Here is a 23,613-nt window from a genome sequence, read left to right on the forward strand (position 1 = left end):
AGGCCACAGCTGTGACCTGCAGGCTCAGGGCATTAGCGCCACATGAGCCCCATTGTACCCACGAGGACACGGAGGCTCAGCCTCACCGCCAGGAACTTAGCCCAGCCCCCACTGCAGGTACAGATCGCATCGTGCCGTCCACCGAGGACTCCCCCAAGATGCGTGGGACACGTTCAGAACTGTGGTTTTTTCCTTGCTGAACGCGTCTGGGCTTCTTTCTCTCCTTGCCGTGACCCCCCATGGTATAGCCACATGCCTGGCATTGGCCTCGAGTTGGTAGCCTAGGTAGAGAGGTCACCTAGGGCCGGGAGGAGGCTGTGTGTAAGGACCGGACCTTTTATACAGGCAGCTCCCACATGCTCAGGGGGCTGGGAACCAATCCCCACAGGTGCCTAGCGTCTGTGAGCCTCAGGCGCTGTTCCTGCGGTCCTCTGGGGGATCTCACTCCCTTACCATGATGTCCACACTGGGCTGCTGAGGAAGGGAAACCAAGGAACCCGCCCCAGATGGAGAGTGGAGCCCGGGGAATCTGGCTGAAGGACCTGCGCTCTTACTCTCACACCACACTGTCTGAGTTACAAGTGTGGTTAAATAACGCTCAGAAAACCGTGAGCACCAGAGCCAGACTCATCTCAGCGGGGTCTTCCTACCACGCAGAATAATCAAGAGTTGGCAAAGTAGGCGTCCAGCAAGCCCTGGCCTCTTCCACAGGGGCTGCCCATGGGCGGCCCCAGGGCCAAGGACTCCCCGTTCCCAGGCCTGCCATTGGGTTTAGCTAGTGGTGATTGACAGGACTGGTTAAGGAGGACCCCGTCTTTGGATGTGGAGATGCCAGACCCCTGTGGTTCCGAGATTGAGAGCACTCCGGTCATCTGGATGAGCCTCCCAGGGTCATGGCCACATCTCTCCCCTGTCCACTCCAGGTTTTCCAGGACTAAATGGTCATCACTGATCACGACAGTCACCTGGGAAACAGTGCTAAGAATTGAGAGGGTCATGACCAGATCGTGACTCTGGTGCCAGAGAAGGGGCTGCACTCCCTTTGCCCACTGAGTGCCCCGTGAGAAGAAGGCAGATGGTAGATGAGAGAAATGGCACTCGGCCGCCTAGAAGAGGACTAATTATGACCTAAACACACACGGTTCGTTTTTCCCACCTAACAATGTGACAGAGGCACCAGTTCTGCTGTTGGTGGGGAGGTTTGAGATGGTCAGGGAAGAGCTCTGTGGTTCTCTTGGTCTTTCCTTCACTGTCTCAAGATGGCTCCTGCAGCTCCAACCATCAAGAGTAGGCAGCAAGAAAAAAAAAAAAAAAAAAAGAGGGAAGAAAAATGGTACCCGCTGCATAAACAAACTCCTCCTGCTCAAGAGCTTCCCCTAAAACCCTACACACTACTTTAGCATACATTTGGAAAGCGTCTGGGCACACAGCCATCCTCAAGAGTACAGGTGGGAGGGGAAGTGGGTAACAAGCAGCTTCTGTAACGTGTCTCGGTGCTTCAAGGGTGGGGATCGGCTCCAGCATCTCAGGGCTGCCAGGTCTGTTTCCACCCCAGAATATCCACTGGGCGGCTTCTGCCTCCTCCCTGCGGGGGACCAACACGCGTTTTCAAATGAGTAAAGTAAATAATTTTAAAAATTCCCCTTTCTTGTGATGCATCCCTGGTGTCGGTGCCACCACCTTCTGTACCTGTGAGTCAGGATGGTGGTCCAGTTCCTCTGTGAGCTTGCCCAAGTTCTAGGAGGACTTCGGGGACCACAGGAAAGAAGTGCTTCACGTGGGGAAGGTGAACTGTCTCTCATTCACCAAGGGCGAAGGAGAAGACTGGGAAATCGTGGTGGATCAATCAGCCGTGTTTTTACCCACATTCCTTACGTTGGGGGCGTCCAAACCCCAGCCTCACATCTCTCCCCTCATTAGTTAATGCAAAACAGAGAAAGAAAGAAAACAGTAGCCTCCCACCCCTAGAATCCTGGGTGTCTAGGATTCTCCCCGCTGGATTTTCCAAGAAACTTTCAGAACATAGGATAAAACACAATGTTGCCACCTCGTGTAATTACGTTGCCATCTAAGTGTAATTAGAGGAGGAGGTGGAACTGCAAGTTCCCAGGGTTGGGGTGCAGGGAGGGACCCGCAGGCTCTGGGATAATTACTTACAGAAATACTCGCAGAATGTTACAGGTTCAAAGCCAGGAGCTCCAAGGGCTCTATTATTTATCTTCCTCTCTAAGAGCACGGGTGTGCTGCCAAGTTCTCCGAGGAGCGCAGCCTGCAGACCTGCGACCCTGCCAGCCCAAGCCCAGAAGCTAATGGGCTGTGCCTTTCTCTGGCTGGGCTCCAGGCTGCTCAGAGGGTCTCTTAATTCAGAATCGGGGTAAAGCTGGATGTCTTGCCTTCTGCTGCTGACCCTGCTGCCCGTGCCCTGTCCAGCTGAGCTGGGGGGTCCACTCCTGGCGGCTCTGACTCACCCCTGATTTTGTGAGAAGTGCTATTGGCCCTCTCCCACCTCGGGGATGAATTCTGGGTGTCTGGGAACCCACCAAAATGGCAGCGACCCGTGTCAGGACTCCAGAGGGAACCCCGTGGATTTCAGTCAGCTGGTGTCTGTGTGGGGTCCCACTGGCACCCTCCTGCACAGCACCTAGGTGGCCCCAGCGAGGCAGCAGGACGCGTCCTTGGTATCGGAACTCCACGGTCCAGCTGAGATGCCGTGGTGTCCTTGCCCTCTTCACAAAGCCTTCCTGGGACCTCAGCAGGCACCGAGGCTGCCCTTGCAGTCAAAGTCGATCACGTGGCCCTCTGGCACAGGATGGATGTGAGGGTGCCCACCGTGACAGTGCACAAAACAGGTTCCCTGCTTTGACTACCAGCCAACACCAGCTAAACCCGACCTGATGTCCTATCCGCCAGACGGCTCGAAACCTTCCCACCAACACATCTTTCGGGGACATGGCTGCTGTTTGTGAAGAGCACCCTACTTCCTGGAACTGTTTTCCACAGAATAAAATCTGGACGAGATAACGCCATTGCCTACAGCCACCGAAGGCACCGCCACTAAAACCAGAAGCCAGGTGAGCTTGCTGCCGCCACCCTCGTTGGGCCAGGACGCGGAGAGTCGCTGCCCCGTGCGGTGAGGAGATCAGCATCCTCCCCGTCACGCCTACCGTCTGGTCCCTACTGTCTGGTCTTTGTCCCAGCAGAGGATGTAGGTGATCCATCGGGGTGAATCGCTGGGTTTTCGTCCGTCTCCTCTGGGGAGGGGCCTCACCTTCAAATCGGATTCTAGGTGTGGGTGCTTCAGTTCTCAGAGACGGCCTGCTGGCCCTGCCTCCCTGGGCCCGTCCTTGAGCTGCCGACGGGGTCCCTCTCCCGGGGGTCTCATCACATCAAGTGATTCATTCTGGAAGCGGGGTGGGCTTTATGCCCTCTGGGCTCTGCCCCACTGCCACCAGGCGTCCACTCCCGGGGAAAGCCCTCCCCGAGGCTCTGTGTTGGCCCCACGGTGACCCTGGAAGGCGGTGCCAGGAGCAGGTCCAGGAGGGATTCCTTGCCCTGCGGTCAGCTCAGGTGTCCGGCCTCGATGCCTGCCCAGGCCCTTCCTCTCCTGGCCTTGCAGATGCAGCAGTCATCAGGATGGGTCCCAAGTGGACGTCTCCTAGCTCACGCTGCCCGCCTCACAGTGGCCTCGAAGATCTGAAGTCACGTCCTCAGTGACTCTTCTCCTTTCCTCTGTTGCGTTTGAGTCCCTGCCTCTGGCCCACCTGTTGTGGCTCTTCCTTAGAAGTGGCAGGTCTCCGTGCATCTCTGCCCTGTGTCCTTTGGATTTATCTCCTCGTGTCTTTTACCCCTAAACCCTTTCTCTGTGCGGCAGAACTGATGTATATTTTGTCTTCTGCGTCACCGAGTACATTTTCCGACTGTAAACACGGTTGCTTACTGCTCCTCTTGGTCTGGGACGTCGTTATTGGACTTTGGAACCATTGTGCCCTGCTGACGAGCATTCTGCGATGGACAGTGGGTGCAGACTTGAGCCCAGGGGAGCACAGGCCACGGCTAGGCCGACTTGACTCCCTAGAATCCTCTTTCCACAGCAGGTTTTCTTCCACCTCCGATGTGCTTGGCCTCCCGCCATGTTTTGCCTCAAATCCCTTTCACAGATTCCAGTCTGTGCATCCCTTTCTTCCCGTGCTCTGCATAAAGGAAGATAAATAACCAACAGACCAGCATTTCCTATGAAATAGGACGAATCTCGGAGCCAGTGCTTCCCGAGTGTGGGGAGGGCCAGGAATACAGCCACTGTGTCTGCGGCTGCTTCTCAGGTAGAGCCGGTGGCCTGGGCTGCTGTCCCTCCTTAGCTCCCTGCTGGACGTGACCTGCACTCTTTACGTCTGTGAGCTGGTGACCACGGTGCCCTTGCTCTCACTCCTGAAGTTCCAAGGGTGTCAGTCAGCCTCTCACAGTGATGCCTAATGGCACGTCCCCAAATCAGTGACACATCCCAAGAGGCATCTCGCTGAGGTTCCTGAGCTCCGCTGGGGCTCTGCCCACAGGGTCAGGTCGGGGTCAGGTCAGGGTCAGGCCAGGGTCAGGCCAGCGCCTGCATTCTGGTCGCAAACAGCACAAACCCTGGGAAGGGCTTCTTAGGTGATGTCCTGGGTGCAGGAGGGCATGGCCGCTGCCTCTGCTCATCCCGTGTACCAGCACTGCCCAGGCAAGTCACCGGCCACGCCCAACACAGGGGACAGGACCGCAAATCAGAGCGCCACAGTTCCCAAGGTTCCCAAGTCTGATGACGCAGGTGGCGGAGGTTTGGATGAAAGGCCACGGTCCATCCGCCACTGCCCTGAGGCTGCCCTGAAGTGTCCTGATGACCACACGGTGGCACACAGGGTGGAGGCCAAGTGCTTCCCCAGAGCCCCTCACCCTGCCTCCTCGCCCCTAGACACTCTCAGTGCTTACAGAGCTGGCTTAGCCATGATAATGTGTTTGTTTTCTTTATCTAATTAAAGTTTCATGGGCAACAAATAAGATTCATAAAGATGAGGACAGGATGGGTGACTGAATCAACAGTCTCAGCCCGCAGGGTGTAGCTGTGCCCCTGGCTGAGCTCTGGGGGGCCGCAGCCCCTGCGGTACTTATGATCCTTTATTAAGAGAAGCTGTTGGGTGGGATTGTGGCTCGTGGTTGAGCGCTGGACTAGCACAGGCGGGAACCGGTTCGATTCTCAGCACCACATTTAAAAAATAAATAAACAAAGGCATTGTGTTGTGGCCATCTACAAAAAAGATATTCTCTCTCTCTCTCTCTCTAAAAAGAGAGAGAGAGAGAGAGAGAGAGAGAGAGAGAGAAAGTGTCTCTGGCCTGCCGCAGCCTGAGCTGGAGAGGTGGGAAGTTCTGCCACGTACCCCAGGCCTTGTGAGCTGGTTCCTGAAGCCGGGGTCTTGATTCCGGGCCGCATCTTGTTGATCTGGGAAGGAAAACGAGGAGGCGGGACACGCCCGGGCTGCACCCATAACCCATCCCAAGGCACGGGCTGGGCTCAGCCTCGCACTGCGTTTGTGACCATTCTAAGGCAGAAAGCGGGGCTGGCCCACGTGCCAAGCCTGAGGTCTGGCTCCTAGAACAGAGCCGTGCCACCCCCCCCCTCACGTCCCAGTTACTAGACGAGGGGCTAGGGCTTCACCCGTCTGCATGTGACAGGTTCATGAACAGCAGGCCATGGAGGACGCCCTGCTTGTGTCCTGGGAGGAGGAGGACGGCGCTGAGCTGTGGGGGCTCCCTGGGGGCACAACTCGGGGGGGGGAGGACTTCTAATTGGGGGTTCTAAGGAAGAAACAGCCAACTCGGTCTCACTGTTTGATTTGCCCGGCCACGTTTCGCATTTCCAGTGTGAACAGTGGGCTAAATACTGAGCAGTACCGCAGCAGGATGGGACCTGCCCCCTGATCCCCTGGGTGCCGGCCCCTCTTCCTCTCTCCGTTCAGCCCAGACCCCGTGATGCTGGCCTTCCCATTCTCCGTCCCGTCCTTGGTCAGCTCCTCCTTTGGTTCTTGTTGTGCTGACCACATTTTCCTGAAGTTTCCGTTGTCTCCTGATCGTTCCTAGCTGTGTTCAGCGGCTCTCCGGCTCCCGCCTTCCCACGCCATCAGAACGAGACGCTCGTTTCTTGGACTTAGTGGGGTCTTCCTCAGCGCACTGGGTCTTCACTCATTTCCAAAAGAAAAGACAATGTGCGTTTACTCTCTGTGCCAGCGACCAGGGACCGAGGGCTGACTTTGGCCGGGCACCGTGGAGACAGAGCTGCCACGTGGTCACTGTTCTAAGGCCCCTGCAGTCTACCGGGCAAGCGGGACGATCACCAGGCTCCTTCTGCACACTTGCTGGGTCTGTGAGAGGGTCAGGCGCGGAGTCATAGGTGTCCCAGGTGCAGGGATGCACAGTCACCCCAGGAACTCCAGGAGGCTGGCCAGAGGGCGGTCAGGGAAGTGGAGGCCCCAGGACAGGGCGAGGAGGACACAGGCCAGAGCCTGGTGTTGGGAGCCCCTGTGTGGATGGCGGCCACCACCTAGTCAGGGTGGCTCACGGAGGACCCAGACGTGGGCGGTGGGCTCAGGACGAAGTGGCCACTCGGGATGACAGAAGTACGCCGAGGCTGTGTCTGGGGTTCCTCGCTCCCTGGGGGTGGACGGGAAGTCGGCAGGTCACCTTCGCTCTGGAGACCTCACCTCAGGAAGTCCATGGTCCTCTAGACAGAACCAGGACACGACAGACCGGGCTGGCTCGTGCGGTGGGTTCTGCCTGAGGCCCCTCCTCCCCCCCAACCCCATGGAAACCTTCCTCCCTACCTGAGGGCACCGGGCAGGCCTCGCCTTTCCAAGGTCAAGGGGGTGGGAAAGGGACTCTCCAGAATGAGCAGGCAGCACAGTGACAGGAGCCTGCGGCTCCGTCAAGGCCAGCTGGAGGCCGTCAAGGGCAGCAGGAAAGCCTGAGTGACAGGCCCTAAATGAGAAGAGGAGCTGAAGTCACTGCTGTCTGACAGGATGACGCGTTGGGCACCTTCGGCCTCCAGCTGGAGCCGCCACGGGCCCCCGAGCCTGAGGCAGGTAAAACTGGCCGAGCACTAAGGAGCCCCATGGCGCCTCGCGCTGCGGTGCTTGAATGTTTATTGAGGGAACCCCGCATGCCCGTTCCATTCGCCCCCACAGAGTGGCCGTGGGGTGGACAGGGCAGGCAGTCCTCTTGTTGTGGTTGCTTCTCTGACTCCCAGTCCCTGCTGTCCTTTCATTAGGTGGCTGTGTAGAGGGTGAGGCAAGTCAGTGGCCTGCCCCAGGACACCCAGCCAGTCAGGGACAGCTCGTCCTAGATGACCAGTCCATCAGCCTGAGCCTGGAAACTCCCACCACCCACTGCCCCCGTGCTCATGGGGCTTCTGCACAGCTCTCTGCAGGTCCTTGTCACTTCCGGAAGCGCCACGGTTGCCCCCGAGGTGCCCTGAAGGACCTCCGGACGGGGACCGCAGTCGGTTCTGGCCTCTGTGGTAACCGAGTGGTTCCGTGTCCTTAACTTCTCCGTGTGGGCCACACACACAGTGACGGGCAGGGACCAAAGCATGTGGAGTCCCAGAAACTGCATTTCAGAGTAAGAAGGTTCTGCTGTAGAGCCACCCCTTGAGATCTAGGTACAGGTGTAACTTCTCAGGAGGAAATCAAGGAACAGAGAGGTGTAATGGCTTTCAGTCGGTCACACAGCCACCGTGTGATAGTTCTGAACAGGAGCTAAAGTCATGCCTTTTTCTCTAATTGTGCCTAAGAGTTTATTCAGAGGGTGGGGGAAGGAGGGAGAGGGACCCTGCGTCTCCATTCCACCTCCCCCTGCCTTAGGCTCCATTGCGCCACTTGTCTTAACCCTTTCGCCCCCACACGGCCACTCGAGGCCCCTGCTGTCCTTCTAGACATGGGGAGGGACTTCAGTGCTGGTGCTGCTCAGAGCTCTGGGTTACTGGGGGGGCAGAGCGTTTCCCCCTCCCTTCCTGTTTGCTTCCTGGTCTCCAGGCCATCTTCCCAGGCCCTCCGGGGAGTGGGGGGCCCTCCTGTGGGACCCTCCACCTGCGCCCACAGCCTGCTCCTCCGCAGGCGTTCACAGCCCACGCTCAGGCTCCCAGTGGGCCTCCAGTGGCTGTGCCACCCACCCCGAAGCCAGGAGTCCCCGTGTCCAGACTCCCGAGGAGGAGCTGGGCTCTTCCCAGGCGGCCAGCACGGCAGCGGCCTGTGCTTATTAGATAAACAGAAAGGCGGCCTCCCGCGGCTCCCGGCTGCTGCCCGCCCCACCACCACCCGCTGTCACTGCCTGCCACCAGGCAGCCTGAATCTGGCCTCCTGATTTCTGGCGGTCAGAGCCCAGAAGCCACTGTTGGTGCTGGACGTTGGGTGTCCTTCCTGGAGGCTCCAAGGGAGAAGCCGCCCCCGGACCTTGGACAGCTTTTGCTGGCTGCCCAGGTCCCTGGCCGTGCCCCTCCCTGTCCCTGCAGTTCTGCCCCTCCTCTTTAATCTCATCTCCCTCAGTGTCCATGGGGGAAGGACCCTGTGAGCCCACCCTGTGAGCCCACCAGGGCTCAGGGCTCCCTTCCCTCCGACCAGGCCAGGTCTGTTTGCAGGCTCCCGGGATCAGGGTGCAGATGTCTTTGGGGCCAAAACTCCGCCTACCCCAACACCCACCTCTAGGGGGGCGGAAATTGCTCTCAGGAGCGCTCCGGTGACCCTGCTGACCCGGCCCCGGGAGCCTTGCCCAGGGTGGAGGCCGAGACAGGAGGAAGGGTTCTTGTGGCCTTCATGGCTGGAGGCTGCTAACGGTGCCTCCTTAGACCTCACTTCAAACCACACCTGGGATCTCACCGAGGCCTGCATGTCGGCATGGCCACCAGCTGGTCTGTAAGGAGAGGCCTCTCCGTCCTGCTGGGCTGCGGGTCCACTGTGCCCTCCTGCGCTTGGCTCCCCGGACCCTCCAGTCAGGGCACCAAGCCAACTCCGCCTCGTGGCCTTGGCCTTGATAGTCCCCGTGCCTGGAATCTGTCCCCGGGGGTCCGCACGGGTCCACCTCCCTGAGACACCCCCACATCCTCATTTACAACCCCCACCCGCCCTGCTTCCTGCTGCCTGACCCCCACGTCTCACCGCCTGACGCTCCCTCCGCGCCTTCTGACTGCTCCAGCCACACTGTGGCCCTCACGAGGACAGGATTTTTCAGTTTCATTCCCTCGTGGACCCCTAGTGCCTAGAACAGAGCCTGGCACTCGGTACACACGGCTGTCCCCTAGGGTCCTCGGATTTGGTCCCAGGATCCCTCACGGACACCCAAATCTGCCGCTGTTCAAGTCCCTCATGCAAAATGGCGTGTAAGCCCGTCCCCCTTGTGTTGTAAGTCACCTCTAGGCTACTTTCACTGCCCGAGTGTGGACGCTACGTGAAGTGGCCTGGCGTCGTGGCCCGTGGGGACTGTGGTCAAGCTGCCTTGGACTCTGGCTGCACCGCGGGAACAAGCACCCTGGCTGCCTCCCCTGGCTGCAGGAGGCCAGCGTCTCCTCCTGAGCATCTCCACGAGGCTGGCTTGTGTCGGGGCTGTGCCTCGCGAGAGCCCCGAGTCCCCAGGCACCACAGTGACCCCAGCCCAGTGACCTCGTGCCCAGCCAGGCCTGCAGAGAATGAGAGCAGAGGTGGAGGAGGCACCCGCGCCTCCTCAGGTCCCAGAGCAGACCCTGGGGGCTCCCTGCTGGGGCCTTGGTGGGCAGGTGCCTCCCCTCGGATGGCGTGTCCCCTCTGGAGGACCGAGCCCTCCCCGTCAGCCGCAGATCTGGAGTCACGCGTGTGCTCCACGGGTCTTGCAGCTAGTGGAAAATTTCTCCCAGACGGTGGCAGTAAACAGGTGCTCAATCTTGGTCTGGTCTCCCTCTCGGCCGCGGCTGCTGCACTCCAGCGGCTGCAGCCCAGGGCTGGGGCGGGGAGCCTCCCTCGCAGGGGTAAAGGGGTGCATGTCCCTTCTCTGCCTGTCCCCAGGACCCCACGCCTATGGGGAGGGATGCGTGGGTCCAGGTGGACCCTCCACCTCCCGGCCCGCTGTTCCTGCTCTGCCCCAGCCTCCCGCTCCTTTGTGCCACTCACCTGGCCAGCAGTATCTGTGGACTCAGGGGCCTCTGTCTCTGTTCCAAGCGGGGAGGGGTCTCCCAATACCTTGCATTTCAACCTCACGTTTCCTCCCCTGTCGGGGGAAATGAAGACTCCGGAAGTCCCTCTGGGTACACTGGGGCTTCCTGCTCTTCACCCCCTGGCAGGCTGACGTTGGACACGCCATTTGGGGAGGGGGCTTCTTATTACATGGAAGAGGCCGGGTGAGGGGGGCCAAGGATGGAGGGAAGGCTCTGGAAGGAGACCCTGTGACCTGGCTCAGCCCTTGGGGACACACTTAGAGTCTGTCTCTAGGCTACAGAGACCCGCAGAGGGTCACTCGGCCGTGTAGGGGACCCTGCCTGGCCGCCCCATGCAGGGCGTGCTGTGGGGTGAGCTGTGCCCACTTCTGCTCCCAGGTGAGAGGTTCCGGCTGCTGATCTCCCCGACAGTACCCACTCTCGTGGACGGTGCCTTCTGTAGACGGGCAGAGAAAGAGCAGGGCCGTGAGGTCCCAGTGCTGCTGGGCCCCCTCTCCCCGGGGACAGCTGTTAAGTGCACACCTTCTGGGAAGGCTGGCGTGAGTCTGGGTCCACCTAGAACCTGGTCAGGGGAGCTGCTGCCCCACCGCCATGCAGGTCTCCCGGTGAGTCAGGGGAGGGACCGTGGCCTCGGGGGGCCGCCAGAAGCCAGCGGAGAGTTCTGCTTCAGTGGCTGGTGTTCAGCCCTGTCAGGACTTCTGTCCCCGAGGTTCCTGCCAAAGTGGGCAACAAGGTCAGTTACCCGCCTTCCAGGGTGGAGAAGCCGCTGGGGAGCCTGATGGCAGAGGGCCCTTCCTGGCTTCCTGAAGGGCTGGGCCAGGGGCAGGGCAGGGGGGGACCCTGGGCCGGGACAGAGGGGCCTGTTCTCTCAGCAGGCACGGTCCGTGTCCCCGGGGCCGGGCCTGGGTAAGGTGAGAGCTGCCCTGCTGGGGGCTGCTCGCCTGTGAGCAGGGCCAACCCACACGGCGGGCAGGGGGCACTCACAGCGGGAGGTGCAGCGGAGCGTCCTAGCAGCAGACACCAGGAGATCAGGGCACCAACGCTGTCCCCAGAAAGGTCCCCTGGCCTGGCAGAGGGAGGTGAGCCGGGAGGGACCAGCCTGCAGTCGATCCAGGCTCTCCCCGTCCGCGGTCAGACTAGGACAGAGGGGCCCGGACAGCGGGGCGTCCTCCTGCTCCCCGCCACGGCTCCACCTGCTCTCCAGACACAGCCGCTCAGAAGAGGAACAGGCCGGTGACCCTCGGCAGCCGACAGCCAGGAGCCCACGCTGGCCACCACCCTCCCTTGGCCTCCTTCCATTCGCAGTGCCCCTCCGTGTCTGAGGAAGCAGAAACACCGATGGCACTGGGCTCACCAGAAGCCGGCACAGCCCGAGGGGAAGGCCAGGGGACAGGCTGCGGGGGTCCTGAGAGTGACCGCTGGGGAGGGCGCTGTGGGCACTCTCCATGTTTTAGTCTGTGACGGTGCCGCGGAGATGGCCCAGGGGAGAGAAGGAGCCAGACACGGCCGTCTCCAGGAGGCCTCGGCGGCAGAGAGGGACGCGGCGTAGAACGGAAGGCCCACCCTACACCCCAGCCGGGATGTGGCACAGGGGGCTTCTTTAAGACCCCAGGAGTAGGGAAATCACCCTGCGAGTGCCGAAGAAGGGACTGGCCAGCCCAGAAGGGGCCAGAGAAACCCTCTGCAGGCTCCAGGGGCGATTTCCAGAATTCTGCGTCAAGCGGAGTTGTCGGCCGTGGGAGAAGGCAGAAGAGGCGTCATTAAGGTCACAAGAACTCTCAAGGTGTCACGTTCACGAGTGTGTCACCATCACCTCTGTCTTAGATCCCCAGCAGAGAAGCCGATGACAGGTAGGCACACAGCGCGGGGACATCACGGGGAATGGAAGTGAGCACAGAAATCAATGAAATCTAACGAGGCAGCCGCCGCGGTGGCAAAGTGGGGACAAAACAAACGGAATGCAGCAACCAGGTGCTGTTCTAGAAAGAGATACAGAGAGCAGAAAAGGTGTCGTGAAAAATCTCAACCTAAACTTGCAAAGGGAAGAGCGTGGGGGTGAGAGGTGGGGGGACATGGTGCGGAACTTTCCATCACACACGGGGAGACGGGGGCGGTGGGGGGCAATTGGGTCTTCCCTAATTCAGTCATTTAAGAAATGGTGGCTTGGAAAAGCATCTAATGAATGGAAAGAGATCCTGCAGCTTAGTCGGAATGAGGACAGCCATGAATGCTTCACACCAAAGGCCAGGGAAATTCGCAGAGTGGACAGCAGGAATAAGCCCATTCGCCCACCAGCAAGAACGGTCACGGCGTCCACAGGAACACGGGGGAAGGAGGCGTCTCGTGAAGCAAAATCAGCCAACGAGGGCCAGAGTCACGTGTTTCCTTCCATGAGGGGACCCTGGAAAGTCCAGAACAAAGGTGGACGGGGAGGAACAGGCCTGAGAGCCGTGAAGTTGGACGGGGAGGCGGGCACCGCACCAGAGAATCCCAGGAACCTGACGTCGATGGCGTCACGGACCCAACAAAAAGCAAGAACCCAGCCAGGCCCGTGTCTGATGGTACGTGAAAATCCGGTCTTCAGACACCCCGCTCTTCCTCAGTGAGAGACAAGCTCTGACGCACACAGAGACGGGCGTTAGCAGAAGAGTCACCAGAAAAAGGCGAGCCACGCGGTGCAAAGACAGGCCTTAAGGAAGCACTCACAGGTCCTCAGTGGCTGGCCGCGCCCAGGTGGAGTCCTGCCCGCCGGCCGTCCGTGCTGCCCGCGGGTCTTGATGTCCTCTGATGTCCTCCCTTGGGGTTTTTGTGCTCCACATCCTGAGGCCATCGTTCTTCCTGGTGACCTTTATGGTCATCTGTATGCAGAGAGCGTGAAGGCCCGAGTCACCAGCCCACTCAGAACCTCCTTCTGTGTCCTGGGTGTCTGCATGGCTGTCCCTGGAAACAAGCACCTCCTTCTTTCCAATCCTGTTCCCAAAGCCCAGGGGCCGTGCAGGACGCCGGCTCCTCACCCTCCACTCTGAGCGAGCCACCTCTCCCCGGGGCTCTCGAGGCCCAGAGCCCCCCGTGGGCTGTACCCAGGCCCTTCAGCTGCTCCTCTCTGGACATCTTTATCTTTCTGTCAGCCAAGGACAAGTGTTCCCAGACTGAACCAAGTGAGTTCTCTGCTGAAGATCCTGTGGGGGTCCCTGTGGCACCCAAAAGACAAAATAAGCTTCATGCCCCAAACTTGAAACAGCATTACCAGCCGGGCACGGTGGCGCACACCTGTGATCCCAGCAGCTGGGGAGGCTGAGGCAGGAGGACAGAGTTGAAAGCCAGCCTCAGCACAAGCAAGGCACTGAGCAGCTCAGTGAGACCCTGTCTCTAAGTCAAATACAAAACTGGGGCCGGGGATGGGGCTAGGTGGTCCAGTGCCCCTGAGTTCAATCCCAGGTACAAAAAAGAAAAGCAAGGCAAGCATTGCTCAAAGAGAGGAACAAGAACGTCTAGAACCTTCCTTCGCCGTGGTCCAGACTGACTTGGAACATTGAGTCTGCATTCGCCCTTGGCCACGTCTCCCACCCCTGTCTTAGCAGCTGAGAACCAGGGCTTGTTCTCACTCAGATCAATGCCCTGTGGAGTGGCTGCGGTCCTCTCCTGTCCTGCGCACTAGGAGGAAGGGACATTCTCTGTTTGGTTTAACTATTTTGTGGCAGAAGAAGAGGAAACGGCAGGATGTACACTAGCCTGGAGGTGCTCCGGGGACTTCCCTCGTCCACAGATCTCTTGCAGTCACACCTCATGGCTGAAGCCCCATATCAGTGGGCAGGAAGAGCGAGTCCTGTCACAGGGCAGGAGGTGGCCATTGAAGAGACTGAGCCTGCTGCAGTCCACACTCCTGCTCCTGTCTGTTCCCTGTTTCTATTGCTATAACAAAATACCTGAGTCTGGCTTCTTATTAGGAAAAGAGGCCTATTCCGCTCACGGTTTTGTAGGCTGGAAGTCCAACACCAGGACACCTCGTCTGCTCAGCCTCTGGTGAGGGCTCCCTTGGCTGGGTCACCACATGGCGGAGAGATGCAAGGGGATCTGGCTGACGCAATAGAGGGCGGGCACTGGGGGCCTTGCTTCAGACCCACCTGCTCTGCTCTCCTGTCCTGGGTACCTGCGTGAGACCCCACCTCTCCACGTGCCGCACTGGGGACCAAGCTTCCAGCACAGGAACCTCCAGGGTACAGAGCAAGTCAAACCACAGCACGTCCCCGCAGCCCCCTGCAGGCACAGGCACACGGTCCTCTCTCGGGAGGTGACACCGAGCCCCGTCCAAGCCCAGATCTCAGGACCAGGGCCCAGAGGGTCACGGTGGACACCAGAGCAGCCGTGGCTCCTCCCCACCTAGAGACAGGTGCACTGGAAGGACAGGTGGCCCCACCCTGTCCACGTGTGGCCGGGGGCAGGGCCCAGGTGACCACAAGCCCGTTCCCCTCCAGCAAGCACAGAGTGGGGGGCACTGGCAGCCGAGCACCTGGGGGAGGGGCTTCCCCGTGGATCCCACCCCTGCCTCCCTGAGGTCTGCGGTGCCCTTGTCCTGCCCCAGGGTCCCCGCCTCGTCCTCTGTGGGGCCAAACTTTCCGTCCACCTCCTCGTGGTCATCTGAAGGTGCCCTCCTGGGGCCTGTGGAGCGCTCCTCGTGACGCGGCCTGGGCTGCAGGTTTGGAAGGCGAGGATCACGTGGGTGCCCCACCCACAGCTGTTCCGAGGTCCAGGCTGGGTTTCTGACAGCTCCCATCAGCTGAGGCTGAGCCGCATCCTCGATTATCTGAAGGCCTCTCTCCAGACTCAGGAGCCACTTCACACATTCCGAGGCTTGGACAGAAAACACTTGGATTTGTCAAATCTGCCTGTTTTCTTATTAAAGACTCTCTCAGTTCTCTCTCTTACTAGCTAAAGATGAAAAGCACTAGCTTCTTCCAACCCTGCAAGACCAGGACACCCGGGGCTCTGACTCCTGGTTTACACACCAGCCGCTCTGTCTCATAGTGCGTGCAATCAGAAGCCCAGGTTGCAGCCAGTCTAACTGCGTGTAGAGCATGCTGTTCCCCCAAGCTGCTCACCTCGAGCACAGCTCATTTCACGTCTTCACCCTTGAGGTCATCCGTGCACATCTGTGTGCGTGTTGAGTGGCTACGGCTGTGGGTGGCCGGGACAGCAAGTGCCCTCCCTTCCAGCTGCCTGGCCAGGACCAGTGCTTTATCTTTAGTGTTTTTGATGTGGACACCTGTCCCTTCTGGACGCCGGGTTCTGGATGGTTGACCTAGATCAACGAAGGGCCAAGGGGTGCTGAACTAGAAAACAGCCCCCAAGGGCACTTCTTCTGCATGTTGGGACTTCTTTATGGGACAGCTGCACGTCTTTAGCCCCATTCTGAGACCCCAAAAGAAGGAACAGCCCTGTCTGGGCCTGTTGTTCTCATATCAGAGAGAGAACAAATAATAGAACCACACAATGGCCTTAAACCTTTTAATTACATGTGACTTATGGGACTTCTACTCACACTTTGTTGGCTGATAAAGTGACATGACAAACTTGATATAAATACGGAGGGAAAGCATGATTCTCTCACTGAGAGGCACAGGACCTGACAGGGAATTCTGCACCTCCCCTTTTTGGGGAGGTCCTTCCTCATGATCACGGCTGTGAACTTGCGTTTTATCAGATAAGAACGTTGCAACAAGATCCATACTTAGGTACTATAATAGTCCATTTTCCATTGCTATAACAAAATACCTGAGGCTGGGTAATTTGTAAAGAAAAGAGGTTTATTTGGCTTATGGTTCTGGGGCTGGGAACGGATGGTGCCAGTGTCTACTCCACTGTGGCAAACGCCTCCTGGCAGATGTCATCACGATGGCCGGGGTGCGCAGAGAGATCACATGGAGAGACAGGAAGTCGGGGTGACGGGTCAGTTCTGCTCCTCTTTGACATCTTATTGGGTCCATCAGGTTTTCATCACTGCAACCAAAATACCTGGCAGGAGCAGCTCAGAGGGGGAAACGGCTATTTTGGGTCACAATTCCAGAGATTTAGACCATGGTGGGCGACTCCGCAGCTCTGGGCCCATCATGGTGGAAGGGCGCAGTGGAGGACAGCAGCTCAGCCCGTGGTGGCCAGGAAACAGGCAGGGACCACAGGGAAATGCACCCTTGCAGAGCACACCCCCAGGGACCCCCCTCTCCAGCCATGCCCTGCCCACAGTTACCAGCGGTCAGTCCACCCTCGGACGGACTGCTGAGGTCACAGCTCGCGCTAACCAGTCATTTCACCTCCGGAGTCTTCTGCCTGAACACAGGGGCTCTGGGGGGGGCACCTCCTGGCCATGCCCTGGCCCTGTAAGAACTGGCTGGCCCCACCTCTACCCTGCCACACGTGACCCTGGGGGACAGTCCACACCAGACTCGGCAGACTCAAGGAAGGCGGGATGTGCTGCTTTCTTGGACGACAGTAGGTTTGGGAGGCACACGCCTTGCCTGGAGTGTGACAGTTCTAAAGCACAGAGACGCGGAATTGGCCGCAGTGGCTGGCGGGCAGGGAGCCAGCCACAGGGGGCGCTTCACTCCAGGAGTCTAGCTTGAGAGGACGGACGTGTCCACTCCCTGCAGCTCAGTAAGGCCCTGTGAGGTCACTTATGCTTCGAGCCGAGCAGGATGGGACGCTGCCCAGCTGATGACCTGAGGAGACGGCGGGGTCTTCCCCAGGGAGCCCAGGGCTCGCCCGCCGTGCCCAGCCTGTCCCGCCGGCCCGGACCTCACGCTCTCTCTCTCCCCGCAGTTCGACATGCAGAGGGTCACGCTGGAGGAGCTGAAGCACATTCTCTACCACGCCTTCCGGGACCACCTGACCATGAAGGACATCGAGAGCATCATCATCAACGAGGAGGAGAGCCTCAACGAGACCTCGGGGAACTGCCAGACGGAGTTCGAGGGAGGTAGGCGCCTGCCCCTGCTCCGTCCCCCTGGGTGGGCCAGCGCCTGCAGGTGCTTCTCAGCGCCGCAGCCTCCGGGCCGAGGCCGGCGGGCACTACAGCCCTGTGCTAAAGGACTGTGCTAAAGGTCTTTGCAAAGATTCAGGAGCCTTGGGTCATTCTGTTCGTTTTCCCCAAACTCTTCACTTTTGCAGAAGTCCCCTTGACCCTGTCTGCCCTTGTCTGGCCGAGTCAGCGAGGCCAGGTGGCTCTGTGGCCTTTGCATGGGGCGGCGGCAAGAGCTCGCTATGGAGGTCGGCAACCGAGGACCAAGGCGCTGGCTAATGGTGTGACCTTGGCGAGGGGCGTGCCCCCTCTGTGTCCTAGTCTGTGACTCAGGATAGTGACACCTACTTCATGGGATCCCTGGGGATGGAAACCTGCTTCCCCAGAGCACGGACCAAACAAGAGCCCAAGGACAGTGTTTCATGAGCTGTGAGTGGCCACGGGAGAAATGGGCCTCTGTGGAAGTCCAAAAAGAGGCCCAAGCTCCCATGGGCTGTTTTTCTTGGGCTCATGAAAGAAAACTAACGGGAAAAGAAAAAGCCCCCCTTATCTCCAACCAGCTGAGCACTTCCTCTCCCCACGTCTGAAAATCCCACCTGTGCCGCAGCCTCAAGGGACAGGGAGAAAAATTAATTGGATTCAAATCCCTTAACAGATGACTGAATGCTTGAACATGTCAGTGTCCACAGCTGGTCAGCTGTCCCATGGACACCAGAGTGAGACTGGCCATCTGGTCTTGATGCTGCCATAGAGACGGCCAGGCACTGTGGCCGGCAGCTCAGGCTGGGCTGGCCCAGCGGGGAGCAACACCTCTCCTAAGGCATTCAGATCTATGATCTAAGTCCAGCTGAGGCCCAGCGGCTGCCTCGGTTTCCCTTCTGTGACAGCTGGGCTGCAGCAGCCATGATGTTTGGGGTTGGGGTCACACACATCCTACAGGGCACCACCATGAAGGTCACGGGGCTACCCCGCCAACACCACCCGGGCAGACCTTCAGGGAGGATGGAGGGAGGGTCGATGGGGAGCACAGGGTTACGCTGTGCCCCCCCCGTCCACCTGGCTCCCAAGGGACTCTGGGTTCCCAGGATGGGAGCATCTGGGGCTCCAGCCCCCACAGTGAGGGACACTCTCCAGATGGACAGAAGGGGCATTTCTGGGCGTCTCTTTTCCACAGAACCTTTGTGTGTGGGTCAGGGTTTGGCTCTGGGAGACGCCGTGGCCCTGGTGACCTGGGGAAGGCCAGACCACCCAGGAGAGCCACCTACACTCCAAGCAGAGCCTTCTTACCATGTGGACTAAGTGCCCAGCGGAGGGGGCTTCCTACGGCAGCCCTGTGGTCTGGTCAGTGTCTAGCACACAGGGCACCGGCCAGAGCTGCCCTTGGAGGGGCGCATGCAGTGCCAGGCACACACTGGCTGGTTAGACCGCCTTTGTCTCATGCAGTGAAAGACCCCATTTTGCTAGTAGCTTCCCACCTGACCTCCAGGGCCACTGTGGCGTGTCTTCACATCAAGGAATGTTTTAAAAACATGATGTCAGCACTGCCGGGCTTCAACTGCCTCCTGGTTTGTGTTTAGGGTAGGAACCTTCTGGAGTGGGCATGGCTCAGTGGTCAGCTTGCCTAGTGCGTGTGAGGCCCGGGGTCCCTGCCCAGAGCCCACCCCCACCAAGTACAACAGAATCTCTCAGTCACAGGCTGGAGTCACGGGCGCCCAGTTAGGGCCCGAGGGCCTCCCCACACGCAAGGCCCTTACATCTGCCCTTTAGGCAGAGGTGTCTAGAAGGGCTGAGCCCAGTCCTGTGGCCCCCCGCACCTTAGACAGAGGAGGCAGTGGGAGACCTGTGGCTAGCCTGGGCCTCCCTGCCTCTGTCCTGCTTCCACACCTGTGTCCACAGCAGGCTCCTGGGCATGTGCACCCTCCCACGCTCCTATCCAGGCCTGATCTGCGCTGCCCTCGTCCCCTGGGGCCTCCCAGGCTGTCAGTCATCCTGCCCTCTCTTGCCCCTGCCCAGCTGGGAGTCTTGGGCCACCACCTCAGCCGCAACCTCACTGAGACCCTCAGCTGCCGTGGCGTGGGCTCCGCCCCCAGGGCTACAGATGGGGAGCAGGTGGCGGAGGGTGGAGCCTTTCCTCAGAGTCAGACAGGTGGGGGATGTGAAGCAGGTCCCCCAGCACAGCCCCCTGGCTCGGTCACCGTCACAGGTCATTTGCTGGGGCTCAAGCCCCTTGGCGTCCCCACGCAGGTGGCAGGTCCTCATCCTGCTCAGTTTGGGTTTCACAGCCAGTGAATGGGGTGACGTCTGGCAGTTGGGCTGAAGTGCCACCCGTGCGTGTGCATGTGAGCCCTCTTGGTGCCGTCCCTAAATGGAATACCAGCTGTCAGATTCTTCTAGACATTCTGAAAACAAAGCCATCAACCAGGAATAAATAGTTTCTGTGAGAGGGAGACAGGCCGAGCTGCCCGCACCACCCAGCACCCCCACAATGCATGAGAAGCCTGGCCCAGGAGAGCTCCAGCCGGGGGCCCTTCCCACTCAGTGCCACCGCCCGGGGGCCCTGGAATGTCACTTCACCTCTCATGCAAAGCCTGGACAGCGGTGACGATCCAGACACCAAAGCATCCAGGCTCCATGGAAGGTCAGAAAGAATAAGGCTCCTGGATCAAGGTCTTCAGCTCAGTCACACTCCTGGGTGGCAAGACCTCCTGTCACCTGGCCAGGAATGGCAGGGATCTCACGTCCAGCCAAAGGAAAAGGGCACCATGTGTCACCCTCACCGTATGCCCTCAGTGTGCCAGGCTGTGAAGTTCCTGAAACCAAGCCCGTCTCCCTGGGGGTCGGAGGAGCTTGATGCCCAGCTGAGGCCAGTGGCCACAGAGACAGGGGACAGTTTCCGAAGGGTCTGGGACTTCCGACAAAGGGGAACTTTCCTCCCTGGGGGACACTGACCAGCACCTTGCAGGCATTTTCTGAGGAATAAAGCAATTCCAAGACCCTGGGGAGAGGCTGGGCGTGTGTTTAATAAAGGTGCAAAAGCAGAGCTGGCCGACTCGGGCCCTGCATGGAGGACTGGCCTGGAGGATCCCCGCACCCTCCCTTCCCGGAGTCGGGCACCGGAATAAGTGCTGACAGCCTCGCTCTCGTCACTGGTGGAATGAACACACAGCTGGGGAAGGGCTCCAGCTAGGCCAGGTAATGCTGCCCTGAGGTCAGGAGTGTGGGCACGCAGCCTCCTCGGAGCTGTGGATGTGCAGCCGGAGAGGAGGGGAGGAGGCAGGAGCCGCTCCTGCCCGCAGACGAGGACCCTTTCCTCTTAGTGAGGCAGCACAGCGCAGGACCTCACCTGTGGCCTCCCTCACGGGCCACACCCTCCACGGCCACCGTCAGGACTTTGCTGGACACTGGCATCTGAACACTTCTGATGTCTTCAGGATACAAAAAATTCCTTTTCCACCTTATTTCTTTGTTAGTTCCGCTTCAGTCCATGGAAACGGCCGGCTGCCCGGACTCATCCAATGCTAGCCCTGGAGGGATGACAGCAGCCCAGTCCCCGGCCTGGTGGCTCTGGCTCACTGTAAGAGTCCCCCGAGCTGCTGCTGTTTGGTTCTTTAATTCCCGAGCCTTCGGCGGATCTGCAGCAGGACTTGGAACCAGCTGCTGTCATTCGAATCTGCCTCACTTGGGAGCCAGCACCTCTGAAGACACGCAGCCCTGTTTCCAAACACAGAGACTGAGGCGGGAGGGATCATAGCCCCATTGCGCCCGGGATGGCTTGGCGGGTCAGGGGCAGGGTGTGCAGACCACCATCTCCAGGAGAAGAGCCAGAGCCTCTGCCTGTCATTTGCCGAATGGAACAGTGTGAATTGCTGTTACAACACGAAGGGGAAAGACAGTCTGTTGTGAGCTTGCAACCCTGGTCCTGCCAACGCAGCCCGTGTCTGTGGGTGCAAGGAGCTCGTTAGCAAGTTCCCAGGAGTCGTTGAAAAACAGGACAACCACCTCTCTGTCCTCCTGCCTCAGCCTCCCCATTCCCATTTCCTCCTAGGCTCCACGGTGTCGATTCTGTGCTGGAAGGAGCGCTCAGTACCTCCTGGGAGGAGAGGTGTACAGCAGGTCTCCAGCAATGGGAAGCTGCAGCAGGCTCTGGAAAGGAGCCACCCTCCAAAGCCTAGGCCTCAAGTTACCAAGTGACCCAGGCTTGTCCCCCCAAGAATCCAAAGCCCGTACCCACGTGAAAACACAGACGTTCACAGCAGCCTCAGCCCCACTCATAACAGACCAAATGGAGATGCCCAAATGCCAGTGAGCTGAGGAGTGGAAGGGACGTGGTCTGTGGCACTGTGAGGCATCGTCTGTCAGCAATCAGAAACGCCAGGGCAGGCTGTGGGTCAGGGCGGAGCGCTGCCCAGCCTGCGCCAGGCCCGGGTTGAGGTCCAGCCCTGCAAACAGGAAAGGAGGAGGGGAGGAGCGACATGAGAGGACCTGCAGCCTCGCTGAGGGACAGAAGCCATCTCCCATGTCACCTGGCTCAGGGGGACAGTGGGGACACAGAGGCAGAGCCTGGGTTACCTGTTGCTGGGGCAGGGCAGGGAGAGGGGAATGGGTGCTGGTGTGGAGGGTTTTCTCTTTAGGGTGACCAGATGTCCTTGGTTGGGCACTGCTGTGGGCATACAGACTTGGCAGAGTGTGGAAGCGGCCCTGGGTCATGTCCACCTGAAGGGCGAACTCAGGGTATGTGAGCTGTGTCTCAGCTTAAGGGATAAATCAGAGCTACACCATTCAGATAGTAAACGGAGCGGCCGGCAGTGTAGGTCAGTGGTGAGTGAGTGCCCAGCATGTGCGAAGCCCTGGCTTCCCTCCCAGCACCCAGTAAAACAAAGTGAGAGGAGAAGGCGCTGTGAGGGCCAGGTGGCACCTTGAGGAGAGAAGGGGTCAGAGGGCGCCTCTAGCAGAGAGGAAGGGGACAGAGCTTGGGAATAGTGTCCGGCTCCTGAGGAGACCTGCTCCTCTGGCACAGGGATGGCTGGGGAGGGCACTGGATGGGTTGGGAGCAGAGCAGAGACCCTGGCAGGAGGGAGCTGTGTCCCTCCGTGTGGAGCACAGGATGGGGTGGATCAAGGCTCTGGAAAGCTGCATCCAGCTGCAGCTCAGGATGGATTAAGTAGGAGAAGAACACGAGCCCTCAGGTGCAAGACCAAGCCCAGCTTTTCTCCAGCAATCTAAGGTAACACACAGCTTCTGTGTGGATTAAATAGTTGAAATAAATCTTTTGATGGCCAGAACAGTTATCATCAGCTCCTTTTACAGAGAGAGAGAGAGACTGAGGCTCAGAGAAGCTCGGGCTCTTGCTCAGGGCTCCCAAGTGGCCCTTGTCGAAGAAGCCAGGTCTCGGACTTACAGCTCATCCCGGGCTGACCTGTGGCTTTCTTGGGGAAATAAAGAACAGACACTAAAAGTAAATAAATAAACCACAATACAGTGCAATGCACGTACCGGATGGCAGGCAGTGGGCCTTTGTTATCACCAAGGAACATGGACAGCACGGTCTTACTGCTGCCAACCACGCTGGGGACTGGAGTGTGTCCTCCTCGGAACTTTCTGTTACTAAGCAGCACATCAAGACGTCTGGGTATTGGAATCATCGGAGCAGACCTGGGCTCTCACCACCTCATCATTTGCTGAGCAACCTTGGCCGCCACTTCTGGGAGCTCCAGGCTCCTCATCTGTCAGCTGGGGTCAACACGCCCAGTGTGCGTGACCTCTGCCTCTGAGCACGACTGCACATAAAACAAACAAACAAAAAACAGAGAACGCAGCACCCAGCCCACAGAGGTGGGCGTTCTGCAGGAATCGGGAGCCTCTCGGGTTTGCAGGAGGGAGTGAGCCTGCATCCGGCCTGGCGTGCTTCAGAGCCACCTCGGGTCCTTCACAGCAGGGTGGGTTTTTGAACCCCGTGTCACGGAGGAGGAAACCGAGGCCTAGGGAGAGGAGTGGCTCGAGGTCATACAGGGGGTGGGAGCATCATAACGAGGGGAGCACCATCACGGGGGAGCACCATCACGGGGGAGCACCATCACGGGGAGCACCATCACGGGGGAGCACCATCACAGGGGAGCACCATGCTGGGGCAGGCAGCATGAATGGGGTTTCCTCCCAGCTCTGAGGTCCTTTGGGGAGATGCCAGAATTCAGCATAAAAGGATTCTCCTTCTCCTTGAGGCAACGTCTGAACTACAGGCTCATGCTAGGGTCTGCCTCAGAGCCCCCGTGGCCAGGGATGAGCCAGGGCCCCCTCTGCCCGCTGGACTGCTGCAGACTCTCGAGCTCCTCCTCCCTCCTTTATCTGGGCTCTCCGGCTGCTTTGAAGGATTTTCAGATCAAAGTTGGAGCCACTCTCCTGGGTC

At 59.2% G+C, this 23,613-nt stretch overlaps 1 protein-coding gene across 1 annotated transcript in view; it reads left to right on the forward strand.

Annotated features, from left to right (window-relative positions):
* Window positions 1–23,613, forward strand: part of Caln1 (calneuron 1) — a 331,295-nt gene that overhangs the window by 305,473 nt on the left and 2,209 nt on the right. Inside the window, exon 5 of the mRNA XM_076840164.2 lies at window positions 17,012–17,168. Within this exon, the coding sequence (XP_076696279.1) occupies window positions 17,012–17,168 (157 nt within the window). The remainder of the gene's footprint in view (window positions 1–17,011; window positions 17,169–23,613) is intronic.

This window comes from Callospermophilus lateralis, chromosome 19 (genome assembly GCF_048772815.1).
Source record: "Callospermophilus lateralis isolate mCalLat2 chromosome 19, mCalLat2.hap1, whole genome shotgun sequence".
Classification (NCBI taxonomy): Eukaryota; Metazoa; Chordata; class Mammalia; order Rodentia; family Sciuridae; genus Callospermophilus; species Callospermophilus lateralis.